The sequence below is a fragment of the Castanea sativa genome, chromosome 5 (assembly GCF_040712315.1).
Source record: "Castanea sativa cultivar Marrone di Chiusa Pesio chromosome 5, ASM4071231v1".
Lineage (NCBI taxonomy): Eukaryota > Viridiplantae > Streptophyta > Magnoliopsida > Fagales > Fagaceae > Castanea > Castanea sativa.
This window is the reverse complement of record NC_134017.1, coordinates 48956159-48979977: the sequence shown is the minus strand read 5'-3', so window position 1 is coordinate 48979977 and position 23819 is coordinate 48956159. Positions and strand designations below refer to the sequence as shown.

Sequence of the window (23819 nt, the reverse complement as noted above, 5' to 3'; positions counted from 1 at the left end):
TACAAGCTTTGTGTGATTCTACCCCAGCACCATCTTCAGTGGCTCCTCTGGTTTATGGTATTACAATAGCTGCTCATGATTTTAAGAGTGTGAAATTCTCTCATGTCTGTCACAATGGAAATATTCCTGCTCATTTGTTAGCTAAACATGCTTTTGACATTGTTGATTATTGTGCTTGGATTGAAGAGAGTCCTTGTTTTATTGAACAAGCTCTTCTCCATGATGTTTCTATGGCTTTTACTAATTAATGAAGTTTCAGTTTGTTATAAAAAAAAAAAAATTTAACTATAGTGTATTTCTATTTGATTATACTGATTATTGCACATAACTTACACACATTTTCGTTTTGCACTAAAATAATGACTTGAATTTAAGTCATTATTTAAGTGCAAAATGAAAGTGTATGAAGTCATTATTTGAGTCCAAGTATGTGTACGATTGTGTGCAACAAGCAGTGTACACTAGCATTTACTATTTCTATTTTAGGGCAAAAGTAACGTTACGTACCAAAAAACATTTTTCACAACAATAGAATTGATATTGTTACTAGTTTTCATCTTATATGACTTTATCTTTTATCAACTCAACAATTTTAACATATTTTGTGATTTTTGGGGGTTAATTTTTGTCACTCTAGAGTTGTTACATTGATGGATAGAAAAAAAAAATGAAATTCCAAAAATATTTTAAAAATGTTGTTTCTATTTTTTGTTATTGATCTTTTGAGTGTTATGCTATATTATGCATGTAACAAAAAGATAATAAACTGTGGATGATAGAATCCACTTGGTTCGGATAGTCACTGTAAGTGCACAATTGCACCTGGCCCCAAGAACAGTTACGGGCTCAGGCCCAATGAGCCTTAAACAATATGAATCTGTAGAGTGTGGGCTTGAAACCCAGGTTAGAAGTTTCTGAGGATTAAATGGCAAGCCAAAGATTGCAAACACTTGAAAACAACAAGGAATATTGTAAATCAACCTGCTCGGACGTAAGCCGAGAGCTGTTCTTATATTATCTCTTTCTCTTTTTTCTTTTTCTTTTAGATTACCAAAAAAGGGGAACCCTTATTCCTGTTCTAGGTTGCTCCTTAAATACCCCTCTTTTTGATACTTTGTACACGTGTTGCCCTAACTCCCCCTTAGCCTAGATATTTCTTTTCTCAGTGCCTTTGAATAGTAACCAAAAGTTTCCCTTCCACTGTTCAGGTGTCACTTCCCCATTAATGCGGCCAGGGTGGTAGGTGCAGGGTCTTTAATGTGGAGGTGGCAGCCTTTATCTTTGGTATTCCTCTAACATCGGTGCTTCTAGGACATTCAAGGGTTCACCCCCTTTAACCATTGGTCTTGACCGTGTCATTCTCTAACCTTTACCATGAAGTCCCGGGTTCTCCGGTGTCCGTCCGAAGGGAAATTCACCCTCGGCTGGATCCTCGGATCCTCGGCGTATAGGCCGACCCGTAGTACTAACAAATTCTAAACCCAAGAGCAGGTCGGCCTTCCTTAGCATGGCCCAATGGCCCACATCCCCATCAGGGTCTTTTTACTCCCCATAGTCACCAAAACTAATTTGTATGTAAAAATGAGGGAATAACTCACAACAGGAGTTTCAAAAGGGAAAAGACATGTAAGACGAATGATAGAACTAACTTAAAGCTCGAAAAACCTAGTTATTAGGTTACCGGAGGTGGTTTTCTTGTTACCAGATATGCATGTAACAATGGAGGAGGATTTTCTAATTCCTTAATCCCTCTGACTCTTTCTCTCTCTCCCATAGATCAATATCTCCCCTCAGACAATGTCCAACCACTTTTCTTTAAGATCTTGCCCCATTGATACTCAAGGAGTCAATGAGTTTGTAATGATGAGAATCTTCCGCTTTTACATAGGTTACACCATCTTTTAAAATCATAATGGAAGTTTGAGTCTAGCTCATTATTCCAACGTATCATATTCATAATCAAGACGTGGGTTTTCCTGACACCATCAATGTGGCAATTTCCTCATAATTAGTGTCACGCATTGAGGCTTGTGCTTGGATGGGGGACTTCCTCAAGGCCCTATATCTTCTCGGCCGAACACCCTGACTAGTTCTCCTCGGCACAATTATCTTTCCTCGAGAGAGATAGTGTGGGCGGGAGGAGTTTCCTTAACATGACTATTCATGTTAAGCCTTTCTTTTATTGTCCATTGGGCCCTAGGCCTTTGGACAACGGCCCAACGTTACATATACTTCTGAATAGATTGTACTGACACTCCCAAGAAGATCCAAAGATGTAGCGAAAATAGAGTTTTGAGGGGGTATTTAATTATAGGTAATGGTTGGTGGATGCATTTACCATAAGGATGGAGTTGTCCACACAACTTCTTCTCCCTTCAGGTCGGCTGAAGAGACGTTGAGGCAGGGTGTGTCTCCCTAATGTGGTGAGTTGGAACTTCCATTGTCTCGTAGCATTCAATGCTAATATTCGACAGTGGATCGATCGAGTTTATTAAATACCATGTGACTTGGCAAATAAGCCATTGTAGCATTTCAGAGAAGCTTCTTTTATATACTTTGAGATAAGAACGTTACCACTCTAGGCTAGGAGGTGACAAACTCATTCGTCCAACCAAACTATATGCGACTCCAAAATCTATATAGATAGGTTCTTTTGACCCAAAATCCTTAGTAAGAACCTGGTTTGATTCTCATTTTCAGTGTCCAAAACACAACAACAATTTTGGCCTCTCCAATTACTATCTTAATAAATATATATATTAGCGTAAACAATCTAATTAATTTGTTAAAGATCTATAGCTGACCTAAATCTTTTGAATTAAAACTTAATTATTGTTGTTGTTAAAAAAGAAAAAGATGGCAAGTTTTATCCTAACCATCATCTCTAATGTCTGAAGTTTTTGAGCTCATATATATCATACTTCAATTTTTCATAATATCATTTTTCCCCTCAGATTTTCACATGCATATATTGCTTCTTTTTTTTCGGCTCATCACATTATTGCCAATAAGGTCATGCTTTTTTTGGTATTATTTAACCATGTGTATGACTAACATCTAGAATTTCATTGACACTATATTCACTCGAGATTTCTTTCATGTTTTCAACAAACTGAGTATTTTGGACTAAGTTTAAGGCACCACCTTCAGAGGTGACTGAAACCATGAAATCATATATGCTGCATGGTCATCTTCCTATTCTACGTGCGGTGGAGTTGCATGTGTCTACTACTTTTTCAATTTAAGCTATGGTTATGATTTCTGCGGTTTTATTATTCTTAATTGGTCATTGGCAATTTGGCACTGTATTGGCACCTGAGCTGATTACATCTTTTGGATTATTATCAATGGAAGGTCCACATGTAGCCTATGCGGGCCAATCGTAGTTGAACCAATTTGGGCCGCTATGGTTGCTACATTGAAACCAAGTAACCAATAGGCAATTCTGGGCCAATGTGTTGCAACTCGGCTCGCTCATCTCTAAAACATTTGTCCAATTGAGTTTTTTTTTTTTTTTAGAGAAAGTTTGTCCAATTGAGTTGAAATGAACATATGACCTTGATCTATTTGTAGCCGAGCGGAATTTGATGCTGGAAATGTACGGTGTTTCACAAAGAAAGTATGAAATTATTTTATCTAGCTTTTCCTTTTTTATAATTGACACAAACACCAACAACAAAAAAAAACCCCAAAATTTTACTGTAAAAGTCTTCAATCAAATGGAAAATGGTAAGACTTTTCGTAGTTATCTTCCCCCATAATATTTGTTTCGAGTTGGGCTTGGATTAACACCTTACACCTATATATATCAACTCCTTATTCACTTAAAAAAAGGAAAAAAAAATCTATTATCCTCCATCTAAGATTAGGAAAAATAATTATAGCATACCTGTCATTCTCTTTGAAATAATAAAGTGGTCGGTTTTTAAAATTATCCTCTTTTTTTTTTTGCCAAAAAAATTATCCTCTTTAATTTAACGTAAATAAGAAAAAGACCTTTGATTTTTTTTTTCTTTTTCTTATAATGAGTAAAATGAAGGGATTTGAACATAGGCTCTACCTAGGAAGATTAGACAATGCCAACAAGCCACAAGATTGTCGGTGTATTGACTTTTCAAATTAAGTATAGGGTAAGATAAGAAAATTAATTATGAAAAAAAATATATTTTTATTGAATTTTCAAAATGGGTAATATTTTGAGACATCCGAAGTTAGAACAGTGGATCCAAAAAAAGAAAAAAAGAGTCAGAGGGAGATGAATTCTAAAGAACACAAAAATTCATCAAAACTTCTATTTTTATATTTTATTATTATATAGATGATTAAGTTTTTGAGACAATTGGTTAGTTATCATACTATTAGAGTTGGAAAATTTAAATTCAAATTTTGTCTCCACCTTACCTTTAATTTAATAAATTTTCACATGTTAAACCTCACTTAATAAGAGTGGACATATAAGAGTGGTTTATGTCCACATGTGATGGGAGAATGTTAAATTATAAAATTAAATTTACTATTTCTTAATAGCATTGGCAACACTCGGTAATTCATACGAAGGTAAACCATGCAAATAGTTAATGGAAGCCATGGTTGCAGACTTACAGTCACGGGCCATAGACCCGCGTGTTTTGGAGTCCGTGAATTCCCAAAGAGAGGAAGCTCAAATTGATTTAAGTTGGCACCCATCCTACTCAACTATCACATATTTGCATTCGGCAAAGATAAAATAACATGCTTTCAACATGTTCTTAAAGTCATGCACAACGAAAATTGCTTGTCTCACACACATTGTCTACTCGTATGTATTGTAGTGTCATTGTCTCCGTTGTGTAACAAGACAAGGAGAGCACTTTCGGCCACAGCAACAGATAATTCTTGTTGTTAGGCAAACACCAGAGCTGTTGACAAGGGAGAATGATTCAAGGGCCTTTTGTGGTCTTTGTAGGCAATCTGGTCAGCAAACTTCTTGTTTATTATTTTACACACATTATTTGCCGACACTGTGGTGTGCCCAATTCAAATCACTATTGTGATGGGGTTCATTTTTCTACATATTGTTCGTGTTGGCAAATATTTCTATAATTACATTACTGTTGTGTTAGCAACATAGCATGTAATAATAAGTCAACAATGTCGACCTTGATATTTTGTTCCTCAAGGCACCAATTGTTTTTGTTGGACTATTGGAGCTATATTGCAGATCTCGAGGAATTCTTAATGCAATTTCTTTGATAAAAGTCGAAGTAAACGGATCGATGACGATGAGGTGCCACGATTAGCTCGTTTAGCACTTTTATAAAATTGTTGCCCATTTCATCAATCACTTCCATAGAACTTTTAAGTCAAGGTGATGAGGCTTGCATGCCTATGCCCTTCTAACTATGGAAGAAGAAAGTAAAGCCCTCATAAAAAAGGCAAAGGGTCCTACAAAAACCAACTAAAAGGTCTTTGGACTGTATGATACTACTGAAAAGAAAAGGAGAAGGCCCATGAGGGGATTGTCATCAAAAGGATAATATAGTGATCTTTGTTACCTTTACTAATGGAAGGAAGCATATTAAAATGGTGGTTTGTCTCCTTGATGTGGTATGATTGGAGAGAGTTGTTGTTGACTTTGTTCATTACAAACAAACCTATTAAAAGGGAAAACTATTAGGTATTCTCGGAGTACTATAAATACGTACTTCCTCCTCTCACATAAATGGTAGGTTTCATCATAAATTTAATCAGTGGAACCTACCATTCATGTAAGAGAAAGAAGTACGCATTTATGATACTCCGGGAGTACACAATAATTTTCCCATTAAAAGCTCTCCAAAATAATAATAATAAGCCAATCGTGCAATTCGTGACCATAAATGTGTCGAATGGAATCGTTGATTTTATAATAGAGAAACAACATATATAATATGGCAAGTACTCAAGCACAAGCTAATAACAATATTTTCCCTTTAAATTTACTTTTTTTTTTTTTATACAAGATAGAATTTCTACTCTAACTTAATCTAAATGTAAATGTGTGTGAAACTCCCTCCTGGAAACTTGAACCCCGGCCCTTTAAATTTACATTGATTGAGAGGGAAACAATTGATAAATTAAAGAAGCAGTTGTGACCCTAGGAATTCTTTTTGGGGTAATCATTAAGAAACTTATATTATACGAGATCTAATAAAAAATTACTTGAATTTATCAATATCACAAAGAAAACCATTCATATATATAAAGTTTTACAATTTCTTTCTACTAACAAAATTAAATGGTGAAAAGGAATTGATGAGAGATAAAATGATAACTGAAAATACTGAGATAAGAGTAATAAAATAAGAGAGAGAGAGAGAGAGAGAGAGAGAGAGAGCAACAAAAAGTACATGTTACAACTGCAAACCGAGTTGTCGAGGAGATCAAAGGTGTTGGTGCTGTTGAGGAGAACTCACAGCCAATTTTTGTTACCATTTGGGCTTTTAATTTTTTGTTCAACGGGTTAAGATTATTTTTGTGATTAATGTTAGGATATAACAATTTTAAGACATGTGGTCAAATTTTTGTGATTTTTAAGTTAGTGTTTTCAAAATTCTTTTAAGGTAGAAAAAATAAGAATAATTATATATATAATTTTTCTGCAAGTATAATTTTTTTTTTTTTTTGGCAGGAACATTCTAGCTTCTATGTAGAGCGGCCCTGATTGTTAGGTAGCTGAGAAGTCAAGCCACAATTCTTCAACTACCTAAAAGATGACGATTTTTTATGATTTGTTAACAATATCATTTAATAATGTGCATGATAGTTTAATCCAAACTTTTTATAGGGTGATATTATGGACTTGTTACTTGTAAAAGGAAATATATATATATAATGAAGTGTTTAGCTGCTGAGGATATCTGAGGATATTCAGTAAAATATATTATAATCTACGTCAGCGTGTTTCATTGACCATTTCATGCTTAAAGTCTAGAATTAATAAATTGTTCTTTTCTCTATTGTGATCGTTATTATTGCCAAAGAAATTAAAAAGTGGTTAATATAGTTACATAAATAACTCTACCAACTTCAAAGCCAAGAATGAACTTTATACAAATGTAAAAATGGGGGATTTAGACCAAAAGTTTAAGAGAATATGGGAGGTGTATCTAGGGGTGTGCACGAGTTAGTTGGATTGATTTGAGGGGATTTTTCGACCCAATTCACTATGCTAGGTTTTAAAAAAAATCCAACTCTACCCAATCCATCACAGGGGTTCAACCTAACCCACATGGATTGGGTTGGGTTGGGTTGGGTTGAACCCATGGGTTGGATAATTTTTTATTATTATTAAATTGAGCAAAAAAAATATCTCACTTGCCATCTAAGTTGATAAACAAAATATACATAAATTAGTATTCAAGCTCAGTTATAAACAAAATATATCCAATTAATAAACAAAATATACATGAACTAGTATCCCAATTCAATTATAAATAAATAAAAGTGGAGTGAGAGAGTGGGAGTGAGAGGTGGCAGAGAGAGAAATACGATTATGAGGGTTTGCAAGGTAATTGGGTTTTATATAGGAATAGCTGAATAGGGGAAAAATTAAATAAAAAAATTATTAATTATATAATATAGTTTTAAATATATATAATTTAAATTTTAAAATTTAAATATATAAGTGAGTCGGGTCAGGTCGGGTTAGACAGATTGTGATTATTATGACCCAAACCCAACTTAACCCACTATTAAAAAAAAAAATTCATAACTCAACCCAACCTACCCATCCCTAAAAACCGACCCAACCTGACGGGTTGGGTTGAGTTGGATTAGTTTTGACAGGTTGGTGAGTTGGCTACACAATCCACAGTGTATCATATGTAAGAGGAAACAATTAAATAAAAGATATCGTTTAACCTCTTTATTAACCGTCTTCATCTTCAATAGTCTTTGTTATTCTTTTCTTCTTTATGAGTTGAAATTGGCTATCTAGCCTACTTAGGCTCACATGCGTAAGGGCGTGTTAGAATTATAGTTAAATGGTTAAATTTATTATATTCTAAAAACTCAAACTTTTAAGAGAATCGATAATTTAACAGTCTATTGGTAAAGAGTTGTGGACCATTGTTTTTATGTGAGTTATATCTCTCTGCAGAGAGCTCGGCTAACGCGTTTATTTGTTTTTTTTTTTTTTTCTAGTAAAAATGTCTGTTTTAAAGATGATTAATTAAGTACTAATAATTATAGTCGGTTCAGTGAATATAGCCATCACAACACCTATCACCTTCCAATCTAACGGTAGGGTCATACCAAATCAAATTACCTTTGTTAGTGAGGAAAGTCTAAAACTATATTCTTATTTAACCAGGCTTTTTCCTTCACCACAAAGCTTCATCAACTTAATTTAGGGGGCACTTTTTTTCATATGTTTACTTAATACTAATACCCTAATGAACCCGATGATCAAACCAAATTTTGTCCTTTCTTGCCGGCTTGGAGGAAAAAATGCATGGTAGGTTTTGGAGTACTAAAGGTTTTTTTTTTTTTGCAACTTTAATATTGAAGTTAATTTTCATGTAAATTTTGTCATGCTACCGTCATATTGATGTGGCTCACATAGCAGTCCGGAATGATATAGAAAAGTCTATGACCAAAAAAAACAAAAACAAAAAAACCTGGATAGGCTGTACCTATTACCATATCTAAGAGCATTTACAATGAAAAATGTCATCCTATCCTATTTTACCATCTTAAAAAGTTATTTTATCAATTATAACATACTATTTTACAATACACTCAACATCCCAACTTTTATTTTTCTATTCTACTCATTAAAATAATATATATATTACCCACTAAAATAATAAAATATATTCCAATGCAACTCTGTTTCTTTCTTCTCCCCATCTCTCTTCCACTTTATCAATTAAAATATATTATTATTTTTACTAAAGTGCTACAGTGTCTTCCTACATTTAGGATGTCACTATAGCACAATTGCAAAAAAATTTACAATTGTAAGATTTTACAATTTCACCTGTTGGGTTGTTTTTGTGCCTTTATGCTAAATTTTTCCTATATATACCATTTACAATTGCCAATGAGAATGCTCTAAGAGCATTCACAATTGGCCCTGCAAATGACATATGTAAGCAAATTTTAGCATTAAAGTACTAAAATGACCTAACATTTGGCCTTGTATTGGTCTGGTATCCTAAAAAAATTTAGAATTGTGCTACAATATCATCACAAATTTGTGATGTTACTTGTTGATGCTCATTTTGGGAAAACTCAGCAGCAAGAAGAAGCTCAACTATACTGGTAGGAAGAGAGTTAATGGATTGAGAGAAAGAAACTCATCAAGTCCGAATGGCAGGAATGATGAGTCTTAGGCCCATAAAGTAAACAAATGGGCCTTGGAAAAGCAAATGGGCCAACAGGAGCCCAAAGGAAGAAGCAGTAAACTCATGGACATTATGTGATGTAGAAAAGTGAGAATTGGCCACAGCAGGCCCGAAGTAATGAAGCAAGAAAGTAAGGGGTTTATGGAAAGCTCATGAACCCTAAGGATGAAGAATATAGTAATTGAGTCAGGAAAGCCCCAAAAAGAGTTAGTAAAAGTTCATAGGAATGTAGAGTTGGAAATGTGTTGAGGACGCCTAAGGAAGGAAAATGGGCCGAGAATGCCCAATAAGGAAGAAATGGGCCAAAGGATTCCACAAGCAATGTAATGGGTCAAGGAAGCCCAAAGCAACATAACTACAAACCCAATGACAATATTGGGGCATTGTAACTAATTGAGGGAAGAATGTGCAGTAGGCCCGAAAAAGGCTCAGCAGGCAGGGATCAAATAGCATCGCAGCAGGAATAATAGAATGACATGGCAGTAACACTGGCACACCAACGGAAACAACAAATGGAAGGCTGAAAGAGAGAAAAGCCTATTATCAAGCAATGCCCAACCCTTGGGGGAAGCAAGCCATGAAGGATGGAGGGTCAAAAAACAGTTCATGCCACAAGAGGTCAAGAATGGGTGGCAGAATGCACAAGCAAGCCTCCAGTCCACAGCAAATGCATGAGCAGCAGACAAGTCTTGGACATACACGGAATGTGGAGAACGCACAAGGCCCAGGCACCACCAACCTGTACACAGCCAATACAGGAGTGGTGGGTTATGGGTCAGAGGTAAGAGAGGGTATGATCTGACAGTGGGGAGAAGGGAAGGCCTATTTTGAAGTTCCCGCTCAAACTCTTTTGGAGGAAATGTCTTGCTAGGATGACATACTACCCAAAAGAGGGAGGATGAGTTGGAACCATTAGGTGCATGTCATGAGGGATAGTGAGAGAGAGAATACCCATACTGTGGTGAATAAGAATGCCACGGTGTGCAAGCAAACAAAGAAGAACTCTTTGTCAAGTAATAGGGTATGACACGGCCAGCGTAGGTAAGTGGTGGTAGCCAGGTAGCTAACAAACCAATAAGTAGTCTAGAAGTACACCCACACCCAGACAAAAATTATTAAAGGGAAAAATAATAAAAAACAGTCATGGCAAGCAATATATAAAAGGCTTTCGCCATGCACAAATTCATCATCGAAACAGTTGCAACCACTATGAGAGAATCACAGCATCACCATCACCATAACATTACACGAGTAAGCACTAAGAAAGAAAGAAAAGAGCCGAAAAGAATCAAAGTGACAAAAAGGAGAAAAAGAAAAGAAAAAGAGAATCAAGAAGAGAAATATGGAGTGTAGAGTGGCATACATGCACCAATAGGCTAGTCCTTTCTCTCATTCTAAAAGTCTATCCTTTGTTGAAGATGAATGATTTACTTGGGTATAAGCCATTCAGGCCCGTTCCCTCAAAGTGGGTAATTTCTAATGGCAAGATCGTCCTGTGAGGTTACTAATATTGAGGAAGTGGTTACCTTCTTGGTCTTAATCCCGTAATACCACTAAACACGGCAGACTAACCTTTTGATATTATTGTTTATCATAATCATTTCCTTTCTTGTCTTTGTGATTTCACCTACAATGTATTTCTTATTACTATATCTTTTTTTGAGGATTCCTTATTTATATCATCTAACAAGAAACATATTGCCTTTATTATTGTCATACTATACTTGTTTGCCATAACCCCTCTGTAACAGTTTCGCCTGCTAGTGACATGTGACCCAAGTTTCAGCAAAGAGGGGCATAGGTTGTGCACAAGCCGGTTCAAGGTGGGTTGCAATTGGACCGGTCTCAACTCTCCTATCCAGAACACTTAGGCCTTGGTATAGCAGGAGGCAGTCCAGCCCAAAATCACAAAAAGGCCCACCACAGTACTATAGCACAATCGTAAAAGGAAATAATATTTTTTTATTCATTCCTCTCTCCTCCCACTCTTTGTTTCACGTCTCAATCTCTGTCTCTCTCTCTGCGTGTCTCATTTCTGGCTTTTATTTATATTTTGAAATATATTATTTTATTGTGTAGATATATAATTTTAATGTGTTATATTGTAAAATAAAAATTGGGATGTTGGGTGTATTGTAAAATGGTATGGTATAATTGATAAAGTAGTTGTGCGTCCCAAAATAAGGCTGTTGGGCTTCGAAGGAATTTGGGCTCACAATCTATTTGTATAATGGGCTTTTGGATTTCCTACCACGGGTGGTGTTATGCTCGGCAGGCCTGTATGCTGGGCTTCCTCCCTTTCCTCTCTATCTCTTCCCTCTCTTCCTTGGGGCGAATTAATATCGCTCTCTCTTTCTCATCCTTTCTCTCTCAAATTGCCAACCACATTAACTGAGTCTTCCCTGCCTATTTATAGCCAAACTTAGTGGAATGGTCATGATTGTTCCCCTAGTGGGTGGAAGAAGGGGTTCAATACTATTACCCATAAGTGGGGGTTTAGTTGGGAGTGGGAGGAAATAAGAGTGGCATTGGAACTGGCTCGAACGCTGGGTTTGATTCTCGGCGGGTGCGTTCCCTAGGCAATAAAAGGGAGGTCCAATGTCGTTTCATCTAAGTTAATGTTTGGTGGTTAGAAAGAGATAATGATAGTGGCGTTGGGACTAGCCCCGCATGTAAGTTATGTGCTCGGCAGGAGCACGTCACAGGTTGCTTTGAGCACTCTGAGCTCACAACTCTCTGACGGCACGTGCTTTACAATGTGTGATCAGTGCGGGAGCTCCTATAAGAGTTGGTCCTCATGGGCCTTAGGGCGATTGGGCTTGACAGGGAGGTAGGGCCCGTACAATAGCCCCCCCTTGATTCATGTTCTGCTTCAGGCGATGAATCAAGGATCCCGGGCAAGTTGTAGTGATGGCTTCCCGCGGACATATACTCTCGGCACGTGTCCAGGGCGATCGTCTCGGCGGATTTCTCGAGAATGGCGCTGTATCAGGTTGTCACGTTAGCAATTAATATTGGGTAGTTGGCGAATGGCCCGACGGTTCGTGAATCGTGCCCACGTGTGTGGGGGGTTATCCAAGAAAAGGATTTGAGAAGGTTGTTTTTCCCGCCCCTTGCCTCATTAAACGCTTCAAGGCCCTATAAGTAGCCCATTCTGGACTCCCTCTCCACTTTTCGTGTTTTTCTTGCTCTCAACCCCTCCTTTGCCGAGCATTCTTCTTCTGCACAAAAACCTCCTCAGTTCTCCACTGTCTAGAGCCCCAAGTAAGTTCCTTCTACCTCTCTTTCCTTTTCGATTCTTCCATTTCATACTATAGTAATGGGATTTTCTCACCTACTTACCCCTAGGGCTGCCTTGGCTAGTTTTAGAAAGACCTTTGGCATCCCAGGGGATGTCAACGTTGCGTATTGCAACGTGGGCGACCTCGAACTTCAGAGGGCTGCTGATTCGAACGCAGCGTTCTTCCCACCGATGTCGATACTCGAGGGTGGAGTTAGGTTCCTTGTAGACCCTCTCGTCATAGGTACCCTAGGGTTTTATGGCCAGTGCCCCGACCAGTTTCCCTCTAACTTTTATAGGGTTGTTAGCTGTGTCGTCCGGTTAAACCACATGTTCGGGCTGCAGTTGAACCAACACAACATAAATTTCATGTATAAGCTGTGCGGCAACTTCGCCCGTGGTTATTACTTGAAAACTAGAGATACTCGAGTCCGTCTCATATCTTGCCTGCCCGACTCTAATAGGAACTCGGCCGGAGAGTTCGTTCGGGTGCGTGGTAACTGGCATGCCAGTGAGCTTCTTTGCCCGCTCTCACCACGTGAAGTTGGTCGGTACTGACAATCTCCCTTTGACTTGCTCTTGCATCCTTTATATATATATACTATATTATTATTTTTGTTTTTAGCTGATCGGTTTGTTCCCGGACTTATTGCAGAATCCAGAAGGTTCTTCCCGGACAGTTGAGTTATACACGCACGAGACCTCAACTTCGTTCTTAGGTCGGAGATCTTCATGCACGACGACGGGCAGCTTAGGGCATCTCATTTGATCCTTGACGTCAACCCTGTGTACACCACTTGTCAAAACTTTGGCCAGGTGCTCTTGGTAGACAGCCCACTCCTGTCGTATATTGACGTGCGGTACAAGACCTTCCTTCCCCCCGAGCTTACCACAAGCGAGGCTCGAGGAAGTGGCCCGCGCTATACCACTGCCGAAGACATCGCGCCGGTGAGGGATGGCTTTGTCGAGCGAGTGTCACAGAGTCAACGAAGGCACGAAGCGATCGGATAGCCAGAGGACGGTGCCCCCGTAGCCAAGGAACCCGCTGCCGCCCAAGCAGAGAGAATGGTGAAGCATAGGGAGATGACCCTTTCCCGATTCATCCCCGACGCCGGTCTTGCGGCTCAAACCCAGTCCCCGAAAGGAACGAGTCAAACTCCTCTTGGGGGCGAGGGTAGGAAGAGAAAAAGGGTTGCCGAGAATAACCCTCTTATACCGGGTGACGCTTTGCCGAAGACCCCTCCCCATGTAGCGAGAGGTTCCAGGCTTCCTGAGGGGCCAGTAGTGACACCCTCTGCGGTTCAGGTCGGAACGAACGTGGCATCCTCTTCCCGACAAGTAGTCGGTTGGCAGCACACCTTCCAGTTAGGTGACGAGTGTTTTCCAAAAACCGCCAGCGTCCGGCTATGGGACACGGGTGCAAGGGGGCGAGTGGCCCAAAGTTTGGCGCAGGGCCTCATACTGCCTGAGGATGTGCATTACTATGCGCAGGGCGATGACGAGACACTCGCCACGTGACTACAATGGCACTTCATCGCGGTAACACTCTACTCCCCTTGACTGTGTGCATTGCACTGAGTGGTCCTCTCTTTTCTTTTCCAATTTAATCATTTGGCTACTTTCCAGTCTCCAGGCCGCGCAAATGACCAGCGTTGTGACCGGGCGGTTGAAGGACGCGGCCGAGGCCCTGGAGGAGGAGAAGGCGCTAAAGGCTGTTGCTGAGGCCACGGCCAGGGAAAAGGAGGAGGCTGCCGCGGTATCGGAGAGAAAAGCGGTAGATGCCGAGAAAGCCCAGCAGGCTGCCAAGGGGAAGCTAACCTTCCTGGAAATGAAGCTCAGGGAGACTGAGCTTAAGTTAGCAACGGTGGACAGCTTGAGCCTAGCCCAAGCTAATGAGATTGCCAGCCTGAGGGAGTCCCTCGAAGCCTGTGACGAAAAATGGTACAATGTTAGCTTCTTGGATGCTAAAAACTCCGCGGAGCTGATCATTCACCAAGCTCGGCACCATGGCTTCAGGGAGGGATGGCTAGCTGCCCTTTAGGCGATAGGGGTGGCCGCGGACTCTCCGCTATGGAACCCCGATCAGATCCCCTACCCGGCCCCTCCTCCACCTGCCGTTCAGAGACGGACCGAGGCATCAGGTGAGGAGGAGATTCCGACCATGATAGACCTCGTGCGGGACATTAATACTCATATGGAGGCAGCCGACCCGAAGGTCACAAGCAATATCCGTATGGGGGCCGAAACTGCACCAGACCAGGTTTCACTGACAACTGTGAGCGAAACCAAGCAGCCTGTGCCTCCGCCCTTACCAGCCGACCCTGCCGTTTGATAATCCAGTCCTTCTTTGTCTCTCTGCTTTTTCTTTTTGTTTTATTGCTGTTATTATTTTTTCTTTGACGTTCGAAGAGCTTAAATCGCCGGGCTGTGGCGATAGAACAATTTCCCTGTCTGCCAGACAGTTATAATTTATGTTTTTTAGACGTCGTTGTTTCGATTTATGTCGTTTGTGTGCCGCTTGTGCTTCTTTATTGCTTGCTTGATAACCGCTGATTCTGTATGCGATTACTTTCTTAATGTTAATGTTGTTGGTAAATGCCATCATAGCTTACTTTCTCGCTTTAGTGAACGGGTCCCTACACCTACGTGAGACTAGCGTAAGGTTTTCACCTGCTCGGTGATAGTGCTCAAACCGAGGGCAGGTTTCTGCCATTAAATAGAAATAGAGTAAGGTTTTCACCTACTCGGTGATAGGGCTCAAATCGAGGGCAAGTTTCTGTCCTTAGATAGAAATAGCGTAAGGTTTTCACCTGCTCGGTGATAGGGCTCGACCCGAGGGCAGGTTTATGTCCTTAGATAGAAATAGCATAAGGTTTTCACCTGCTCGGTGATAGGGCTCGCACCGAGGGCAGGTTTATGTCCTTAGATAGGAATAGCGTAAGGTTTTTACCTGCTCGGTGATAGGGCTCGAACCGAGGGTAGGTTTCAGTCCTTAGATAAAAATAGCGTAAGGTTTTCACCTGCTCGGTGATAGGGCTCGAACCAAGGGCAGGTTTCAGTCCTTAGATAAAAATAGCGTAAGGTTTTCACCTGCTTGGTGATAGGGCTCAAACCGAGGGCAGGTTTCTGTCCTTAGATAAAGATAGCATAAGGCTTTCACCTGCTCAGTGATAGGGCTCGAATCGAGGGTAGGTTTTTGTCCTTAGATAAAGATAGCGTAAGGTTTTCACCTGCTCGGTGATAGGGCTCGAACTAAGGACAGGCTTCTGTCCTTACCGTGAATGAGTTGCCTTTAACCTTGCGATTCTCTTTATAATTCTTGCCTGGTGATAATAACTTGAAATAAGAAAAAGGGGGGCGCTAAATCAAGGTCTTCATATTAAACATGCAGTGATGCCCGGTTACATCAGGTTTATAACTTTGGAGGGTGTCCGGTTACTGATAATATTTTTTCAAATTGCGAACATTCCATGGCCGGGGAAGCGGTTTTTCCTCCAAATCCTCTAGATAGTATGCCCTTGCGCCGATAATAGCAGTCACATGGTAGGGCCCCTCCCAGGTCGGAGCTAGCTTTCCCGCGCTCGTGTCTCGCGTATTCCCCATTACATTTTGGAGTACCAGATCTCCCGTGGTAAACTACTTCCTTCTGACAGCTCTATTGTACCTTCGGGCAAGCTTCTGTTGATACTCTACCAGCCTGATGGTGGCCATATCTCGGTGCTCCTCCAGCAAGTTCAGCTCCCTAGCCATCAACTCCTCATTCTCGTTAGAATTGAATCCCGCAACTCAGGAGCTACACGGGTTTACTTCAGCAGGGATGACTGCCTCCGCCCCGTAAGTTAGAGAGAACGGCGTTTCTCCAGTGGATCTCCTCGGAGTGGTTCTGTATGCCCATAGGACGCTTGGCAACTCCTCGGCCCATCTACCCTTGGTACCCTCCAATCTTTTCTTCAGGCCACTCACGATAGCCTTGTTTATCGCTTCTGCCTGGCCATTACTCTACGGGTAAGCCGGAGTGGAGTATCGGTTCGGGATACCAAAGCCCTCGCAGAACTCCCGGAAAGCTCTGCTGTCGAACTGCAGGCCGTTGTCCGATATTAAAGACTCCAGCACGCCGAACCTTGTTATAATGTTCCTCCATACAAATCTCTAAACATCAACGTCTCGGATGTTGGCCAGCACCTCAGCCTCTGCCCACTTTGTGAAGTAGTCTATTGCCACCAACACGAACCTTCGGTTGCCCGTTGCTCGGGGAAAAGGCCTAACTATATCCAGCCTCCAGCGGACAAATGGCCACGGGCTGCAAACTGGGTTCAAGTTCCCGGCCGGCTGGAAGATCATCGGCGTGTGAACCTGACACTGTTCACATCTCTGAGCATACTCGGTGGTTTCCTTCCTCATCCGCGGCCACCAGAAACCCTGGGTCATTGCTCAGTACGCCAGCGAGCATCCCCCCACGTGGCTACCACAGACTCCCTCATGCAGTTCGGCTAACAGCTCTTTAGCCTGGCTGAGGCGAAGGCACTGCAGGTATGGCCCTTCGAATGATCTGCGATATAGCTTCCGATCGACAGATAACCAGTACCGAGTGGAAGTTCGCCGTACTCTGGCTGCCTCCTTCTCATCTTTCGGGGCTCGATCCTCTGAAAGGAAGTCGATGATCGGATCCATCCAGCACTTCTCGGCTTCAGTGACCTGTACAATCAGTGCCCTGGCGGCAATACTTGGCTCGGGCACCAACTCCACCCTGATCAGCCGAGGTACCTCGTCAGCTATCGATGATGCTAAAGTTGCTAAAGAATCGGCGTGCTGGTTTTGTCCCCGGGCTATTCGCTCGATCTTGACTGTCTCAAAGTTACCCATTATTTGCTTTGCTAGCCGCAGGTATTCTATCATCTGGGGATCCTTGGCCTCGAAGTTCCCTTGGACCTAACTTACCACAAGGAGGGAGTCCGAGTACACCTCTACCTCCCTTGCCCCCAGATCCATGACAACCCTTAGTCTTGCCAGCAGAGCCTCGTATTCGGCCTCATTGTTAGAAGCCCTGAAACCTAATCTGAATGAGTGTTCTAGCTTCAGATCTTCCGGGGTGATGACCACGATCCCTACCCCCGCTCCAGCCGCATTGGACGCTCCGTCCACAAACACCCTCCATGGCTTGACTTCTACCACGCCGGTTATGCTCGTAGCTCTCGGCGAGAACTCGGCAATAAAATTCGCAAGCACTTGTCCCTTCACAGAGTTCCACAACTTGTACCTGATGTCGGAAGAGCCCAGCCGAGTACCCCACTTGGCTATCCTCCTCGTAAAGTCAGATCTCCTCAATAGTGACTAGAGTGAGTACTCGGTCAAGATGTGGACTGTGTGGGCCTGAAAATAATGGGGTAATTTTCGGGTGGAGTGCACGAGTGCTAGCACCAGCACCAGCTTTTCCAGTGGTAAGTACCTGGTCTCCACGTCGACTAGCGTCTTGCTAATGTAATAAACCGAGAGCTGTGCACCGTTATCCCTTAGAAGTACGGCGCTTGCTGCATGCTCGGATACGGAGAGGTACATGTACAAGTCTTCTCCCGGTTCTGGGGCTGACAACGTCGGTGCCCGGACAAGGTAATCCTTTAGATCTTGGAAGGCCCTGTCACACTCCTCGTCCCACTGGAACCCCTTTCACTTCTTCAGAAGTTGGTAAAAAGGCTGGCATCGATTAGCGAACTTGGAAATAAATCGGTTAAGAGCAGCCAGCATACCAGTCAGCTTTTGAACCTCTTTCGGATTGCCCGGCGGTCTGAGACGTTTCACGGCTTCAATTTGATCGAGACTGACCTCTATTCCCCGTTTGGTAATCAAATAACCCAAGAACCTGCTGGATCCAACCCCGAATGCACACTTATCGGCATTGAGGCGCAGCCGGTGTCGTCGGAGTATTTCGAACACTTCTTTTAGGTCACCAATGTGCTGTCCTTCTTGCTTGCTTTTTATCACCATGTCGTCAATGTATACTTCCATCGTCAGTCCAATCTTATCCCCAAACATCCTCGTCATCATTCGTTGATAAGTGGCTCCCACGTTTTTCAAACCGAACGGCATCACGGTATAGTGGTAGTTAGCATTGGGCGTTAAGAATGCCGTCTTCTCCTGGTCTTTGACGGCTAGGGCAATTTGGTGATAGCCCTGGAAAGCATCGAGAAAACTCATTCTAGGGTGCCCGCACGTAGCGTCCACTAATTGGTCGATTTTCAGCATCGGAAACGGATCTTTCAAACATGCTCGGTTCAAATTGGTAAAATCAACACAAACTCTTCACTTGCCGCTCTTCTTTTTCACAACCACCGTGTTTGCGAGCCATTCCGGAAAGAATGTCTCCTTTATGGCCCCCGCTTCTCTCAGCCTCCCAACTTCCTGTCTGATGGCTTTCACATGCTTCTTAGCAGACCTTCTCGGCCTCTGCTTCTTGGGGGGTCACAAAGGATCCACATTCAACTTGTGAACTATGAACTCGGGGTCGACGCCGGGCACCTCATATGGATTCCATGCAAATACATCCACGTTTCATATGAGGAATAATAGTAGCTGTACCCTCTCCCCATCACTCAATCCTGCCCCTATCTGAAAACTCCTTTCACTTCCTGGTAAGATCTTTACGCTTACGAAATCCTCGGCAACGCTAGTCCCCTCCACTTGGGGATGCTATAATTGCTATAGGGTCGCCTTCTCGGTTGATTCCTTCTGCTCTGTTTGTTTGACTGTTGCGGCTACCAAACATTGTTTGGCCGCCTGCTGATCGCCCCTTATTACTGTAATCCCCTCATCAGTTCGGAACTTGACTTTTACGTGCAAGGTGGACGGCACAGCCCCCATGTCGTGTATCCACGGCCTTCCGAATATTGCCGTGTATGGTGAGAAAGAGGCGACCACTATGAACATCACCATCACCTCCCGGCCTCCCATGATAACTGGGAGCGAAATCTGCCCCTCTAGAATCACCACGTTCTCGTCGAATCCCATTAAAGGTGTATCATACTTGGACAAGTCTCCCTTTTTCAGGCCGAGCCCCCTGATCTATCATTATTCTCTTCACTATAAATCCCCTTATTCGGGCCGTGACTATTAAAGCATCGTGGTGGGGCTGAGCAGTACCTTCCAGGTCGTCGTCGTCCAACGCAATGGGTTGTCTACTGTACCTTAGCTTCTTCCCCGGGGGTTGTTCGCTCGTGCTTCCTTCTGCTAACACCACGGTCAATACCCCTTTGCTGTGGGTGCTCTAATCGCCCTGGGTGCGGCGTGGATGACCTCTATCACTCCCAAAGGGGGTGGGAGAGAGTTTCGACGCAGCCGGTCAGCCTGTCCGGTCGCCTGATTCCCTGTCTCCACCAGAAACTCTTTCAAATGCCCCGCCTTCACCAACTGTTCAAGGTGATCTTTCAACACTCTACACTGCTCGGTGGTGTGCCCTTTATCCCTGTGATAGGAGCAATGCAAATTCTAGTTTCTCCTTGACGGGTCGCCCATCATCCTGTTCGGCCGCTTAAAATACGACTCATTTTTTATCCTATCAATGATGTGGTGTACAGGCTTTTTGAACGTCGCGTTGACTCCCCCAACCGCCGGACCGGGCCAGGCTCTTGAATTCTCAAATCCTTCCTATGTCTGGGGTTGAAGCCCTTGTTTCGAGGATAACTGATTATCGGCTCCTTCCCTTTGGACTACAGCCGATCATCTTCTAAGCGCTTGTACTCTTCGATACGCCTCATCAATTGTCTCATATCCTCGGGCGGCTTTAAGGTCAACGATTCTCTCAGCCCGGATTCTTCGGGTAGGCCTATCCGAAAGGTGCTCGCCGCGATCTTTTCATTCCCCCCGCCAATCTCGTTGTACAACTCCCAGTACCGATTGGAGTAGTTGCGAAGGGTCTCTCCAGCCCCCATCTTCCTTGATAGCAACGCATCTACGGGCTGCGGCACCCGGCTGCAAGTCATGAACCGCACTCCGAACTCCTGGATCAGTTCCCAGAAACTATGGATCAAGCCCTTCTTCAACCCGTTAAACCACCTTAAAGCGGTGGGCCCAAGGCTCGAGGGGAAAACCTTACATATCAATGCATCATTATGGGAGTGTAAGGACATCATCTGAATATAGTGACTTACATGTTCCACCGGGTCTGTCTTCCCAGTGTAGGAATTGAACGGTGGCCGTGCGAACTTGCTCGGCGTAGGTGTGCTCTCGATATCTCTAGAGAACGGAGATCGGGCGGCTTGTTGCAATGCTCGGCTCATGGTATCCATGGTCGCGTTACGTGGTCGCTCCACGTTGGGGGAAGTCGATTCACGGTTCGCATACTCTTGCGAGCGGTCGCGGTGCCTACGAGACCCGGATTGATGAGATCCTGCCTCATGGCGATTCCCCACACTTACTGACCTTTCCCTTCGTTCTCCCTGGTCCCTTCTCATGCGTCGGCCCCGTGCTTGCAACTCCAAATCCTTGACCGCCCTGCGCAGGCGTTCGAGCTCTTAGTCCCTCCGTTTAAGCTCCTGATCTCTTCTGTCAAGGCGGCTGCGGCCTGAAGCGTCAGACATTGTCCGGAGGGTTTGGTACGACCCTTCTCCGGGCCCATACTCTTCTACCTCCTCATGCCTTCTGTCCTCCTGCCTTTTTTGCCTCCTTTCTCACCATGTAGATCCCCGCGACGACCCTTCAGTGCCGTTCTCTGCATGGCTTCTCTGTCTGCTTCCAGACATCCTTACGCGCACGCCAAGATAGCACCACAGCTACGTAGGAGATTCCCACAGACGACGCCAATTGTGCGTCCCAAAATAAGGCTGCTGGGCCTCGAAGAAATTTGGGCTCACAATCTATTTGTATAGTGGGCTTTTGGATTTCCTACCACGAGTGGTGTTATGCTCGGCAGGCCCGTATGCTGGGCTTCCTCCCTTTCCTCTCTATCTCTTCCCTCTCTCCCTTGGGGCAAATTGATATCGCTTTCTCTCTCTCTCTCGTCTTTTCTCTCTCAAATTGCCAACCACTTTAACTGAGTCTTCCCTGGTGGGTGGAAGGAGGGGTCCAATACTATTACCCATAAATGGGGGTTTAGTTGGGAGTGGGAGGAAATGAGAGTGGCATTGGAACTGGCTCCAACACTGGGTTTGATTCTCGGCGGGTGCATTCCCTAGGCAATGAAAGGGAGGTCCAATGCCATTTCATCTAAGCTGATGTTTGGTGGCGAGAAGGAGATAATGATAGTGGCGTTGGGACTAGCCCCGCATGTAAGTTATGTGCTCGGCAAGAGTACGTCACAGGTTGCTTTGAGCACTCCGAGCTCACAACTCTCGGATAGCACGTGCGTTACAATGTGTGATTAGCGCGGGGGCTCCTATAAGAGTTGGTCCTTATGGGCCTTAGGGCGATTGGACTTGACAGGGAGGTAGGGCCCGTACAGTAGCTTTTTGAGATGATAAAATAAAATAGGATAGAATTTTCGGATGAAAATGCTCTAAGAAAGTCCATGAATTTATTATACAGAACTACTTGTCATAAAAGAGTCTTAGCATCTATCTTAGTTGGATGTAATTAGATTTTCTTAGATCAGTGTTAGAACAATCTTAAGGGATTCTCAATCTTACATGAAATCCCACTAAAGACTAATATATATATCTTGTGCTAACACTAAATTGCATGTCCAAACTGAGAGTCTAAGAGAAGGGTAGGACAATTTGTGCATACATGGGATAGGAGGAAAACTAAAAGAAGTATCTAACAATTTTTTTTATTTTTTAAAATCATAAAATGACATCAAGATTCCATGGACAAGCTTGTGCAAATGTTATAAAATTGTGATCTTTCCAACCAATATCATTATTATACATTTATGAGAATATGAGATTATAAATTAAGAACACCTTGAGAGAGTGCTTATTTGTTAATTGTATTGCCCATAGTCTGAGAATTGGCTAGTTAATTATAGTATATTCTTTGGAGGACTACATGTCAGCAACTAGCAAGAAGGAATGGGACTAAAAAATTGTTTATCCGAGTAATATCTTTGTTGGACATTTTGTTTTTCATGTCTTTTAGAACAAGTTTAAGGAGTTGAAACAAATTAAAAATCAAAGGGGGAGAAAGAAAAAAAACATTCTGTATGCTCTTATAAGTTATAAGCTTTTGTTGATACTTGATAATCAGAGACGGCCTTTTTAATTAGTAGCTGGATTGTCCTGAGTCTTTGTCTTGGTTGGTCGAAATGTTTGGGATGATAGTTCTTCAAACTATTAAATTAATGTCATCGATCAAAACAATCACTTTGTTATGAAAATAAAGAAAAAGTCATGATCGCCCAATTCATCCGAAAAAAGAAACAACAAAATCCAAAGGATGTAGAATCACTTCTTTTTCTTTTTTCTTAGCTAAACAAGAACCATGCATGGTACATTTTATTAATATGTATTATTATCTATGAATATGATAAGATTTGAACTTTTCATTTTATTATGATTGTTTTTTAATATCGTATCAAGATATTAAATAATATTTTTTGAAGCCTATATTCAATTTTAGATCCTTTATTCAAAAAATAATAATAATAATAATAATAATTATAATATTAGTCCAGTTAATTAATTGGAGCATACATTAATTACATTATATTACTCTACGTACGATATCATGAGGAAGCACAGCACACAATACATTTTCCTGTATCATTCATGTTAATAAATGAGGCAAACAGTTGGTAGAAAAACCAAGCCAGGTGGAGTCCTTGAAGAATTTGTTTTGGTTTTCAGTTTCCACAAAGGTGGTACTAATTTCAATTTTGTTCTAGCTTGTAATTTGGTCATGTTCCTATCTATCACCATTGGCCGTACCAGTTTCTGGCAAGAACGACATTTCCCAAAACAAGAATATATTCAATACTGAACCAACCGAAAGAATTAAATCCTACCACTGTCACCAGAAAAAACTGGTAAATAATAAAAGCTCAAACAGAGTGGACAAGTTTTTGGAACCTAACGGTGGCCATGAAATTGACGCGAAATTATTTACTCCTACGAGAGAAGCCTTTACAGCAGGTCCATGTGGACTCTTGACGTAAAAGTGAACAATTTTTTGAGATGAATGTGTTTTTGCTTTTTATGGAGTGGAAAATGCTGAAAATTCAAAACACTTCCTTGTTTCTTTTAATC

General features: G+C 42.1%; 2 protein-coding genes across 2 annotated transcripts; both read right to left on the bottom strand.

Moving 5' to 3' along the window:
* Positions 1-17079: 17079 nt before the first annotated feature.
* Positions 17080-17511, bottom strand: LOC142635335 (uncharacterized). Its single transcript, XM_075809516.1, has one exon. It carries the CDS (start codon positions 17509-17511, stop codon positions 17080-17082), a length of 432 nt encoding a protein of 143 aa, XP_075665631.1.
* A 1830-nt stretch (positions 17512-19341) lies between these two features.
* LOC142635334 (uncharacterized) lies at positions 19342-21092 on the bottom strand. Its single transcript, XM_075809514.1, has 3 exons — positions 20353-21092; positions 19889-20104; positions 19342-19699 (listed from the first exon to the last, which is right to left on the bottom strand). The coding sequence occupies exons 1-3, from the start codon at positions 21090-21092 to the stop codon at positions 19342-19344; spliced, it is 1314 nt and encodes a 437-aa protein (XP_075665629.1).
* Between the last annotated feature and the right edge of the window lie 2727 nt (positions 21093-23819).

Excerpts from the sequence above, each read along its gene's own strand:
- LOC142635334 (XM_075809514.1), bottom strand. The coding sequence starts at position 21,092 with ATGAGAAGGGACCAGGGAGAACGAAGGGAAAGGTCAGTAAGTGTGGGG. Across the intron at positions 20,105-20,352 it reads CGCTTAGAAGATGATCGGCT|GGATAAAGGGCACACCACCG; the intron begins GTAGTCCAAAGG and ends CTCCTATCACAG. Across the intron at positions 19,700-19,888 it reads AGAGCACCCACAGCAAAGGG|GGGGCTCGGCCTGAAAAAGG; the intron begins GTATTGACCGTG and ends ATGATAGATCAG.
- LOC142635335 (XM_075809516.1), bottom strand. The coding sequence starts at position 17,511 with ATGGGTAACTTTGAGACAGTCAAGATCGAGCGAATAGCCCGGGGACAA.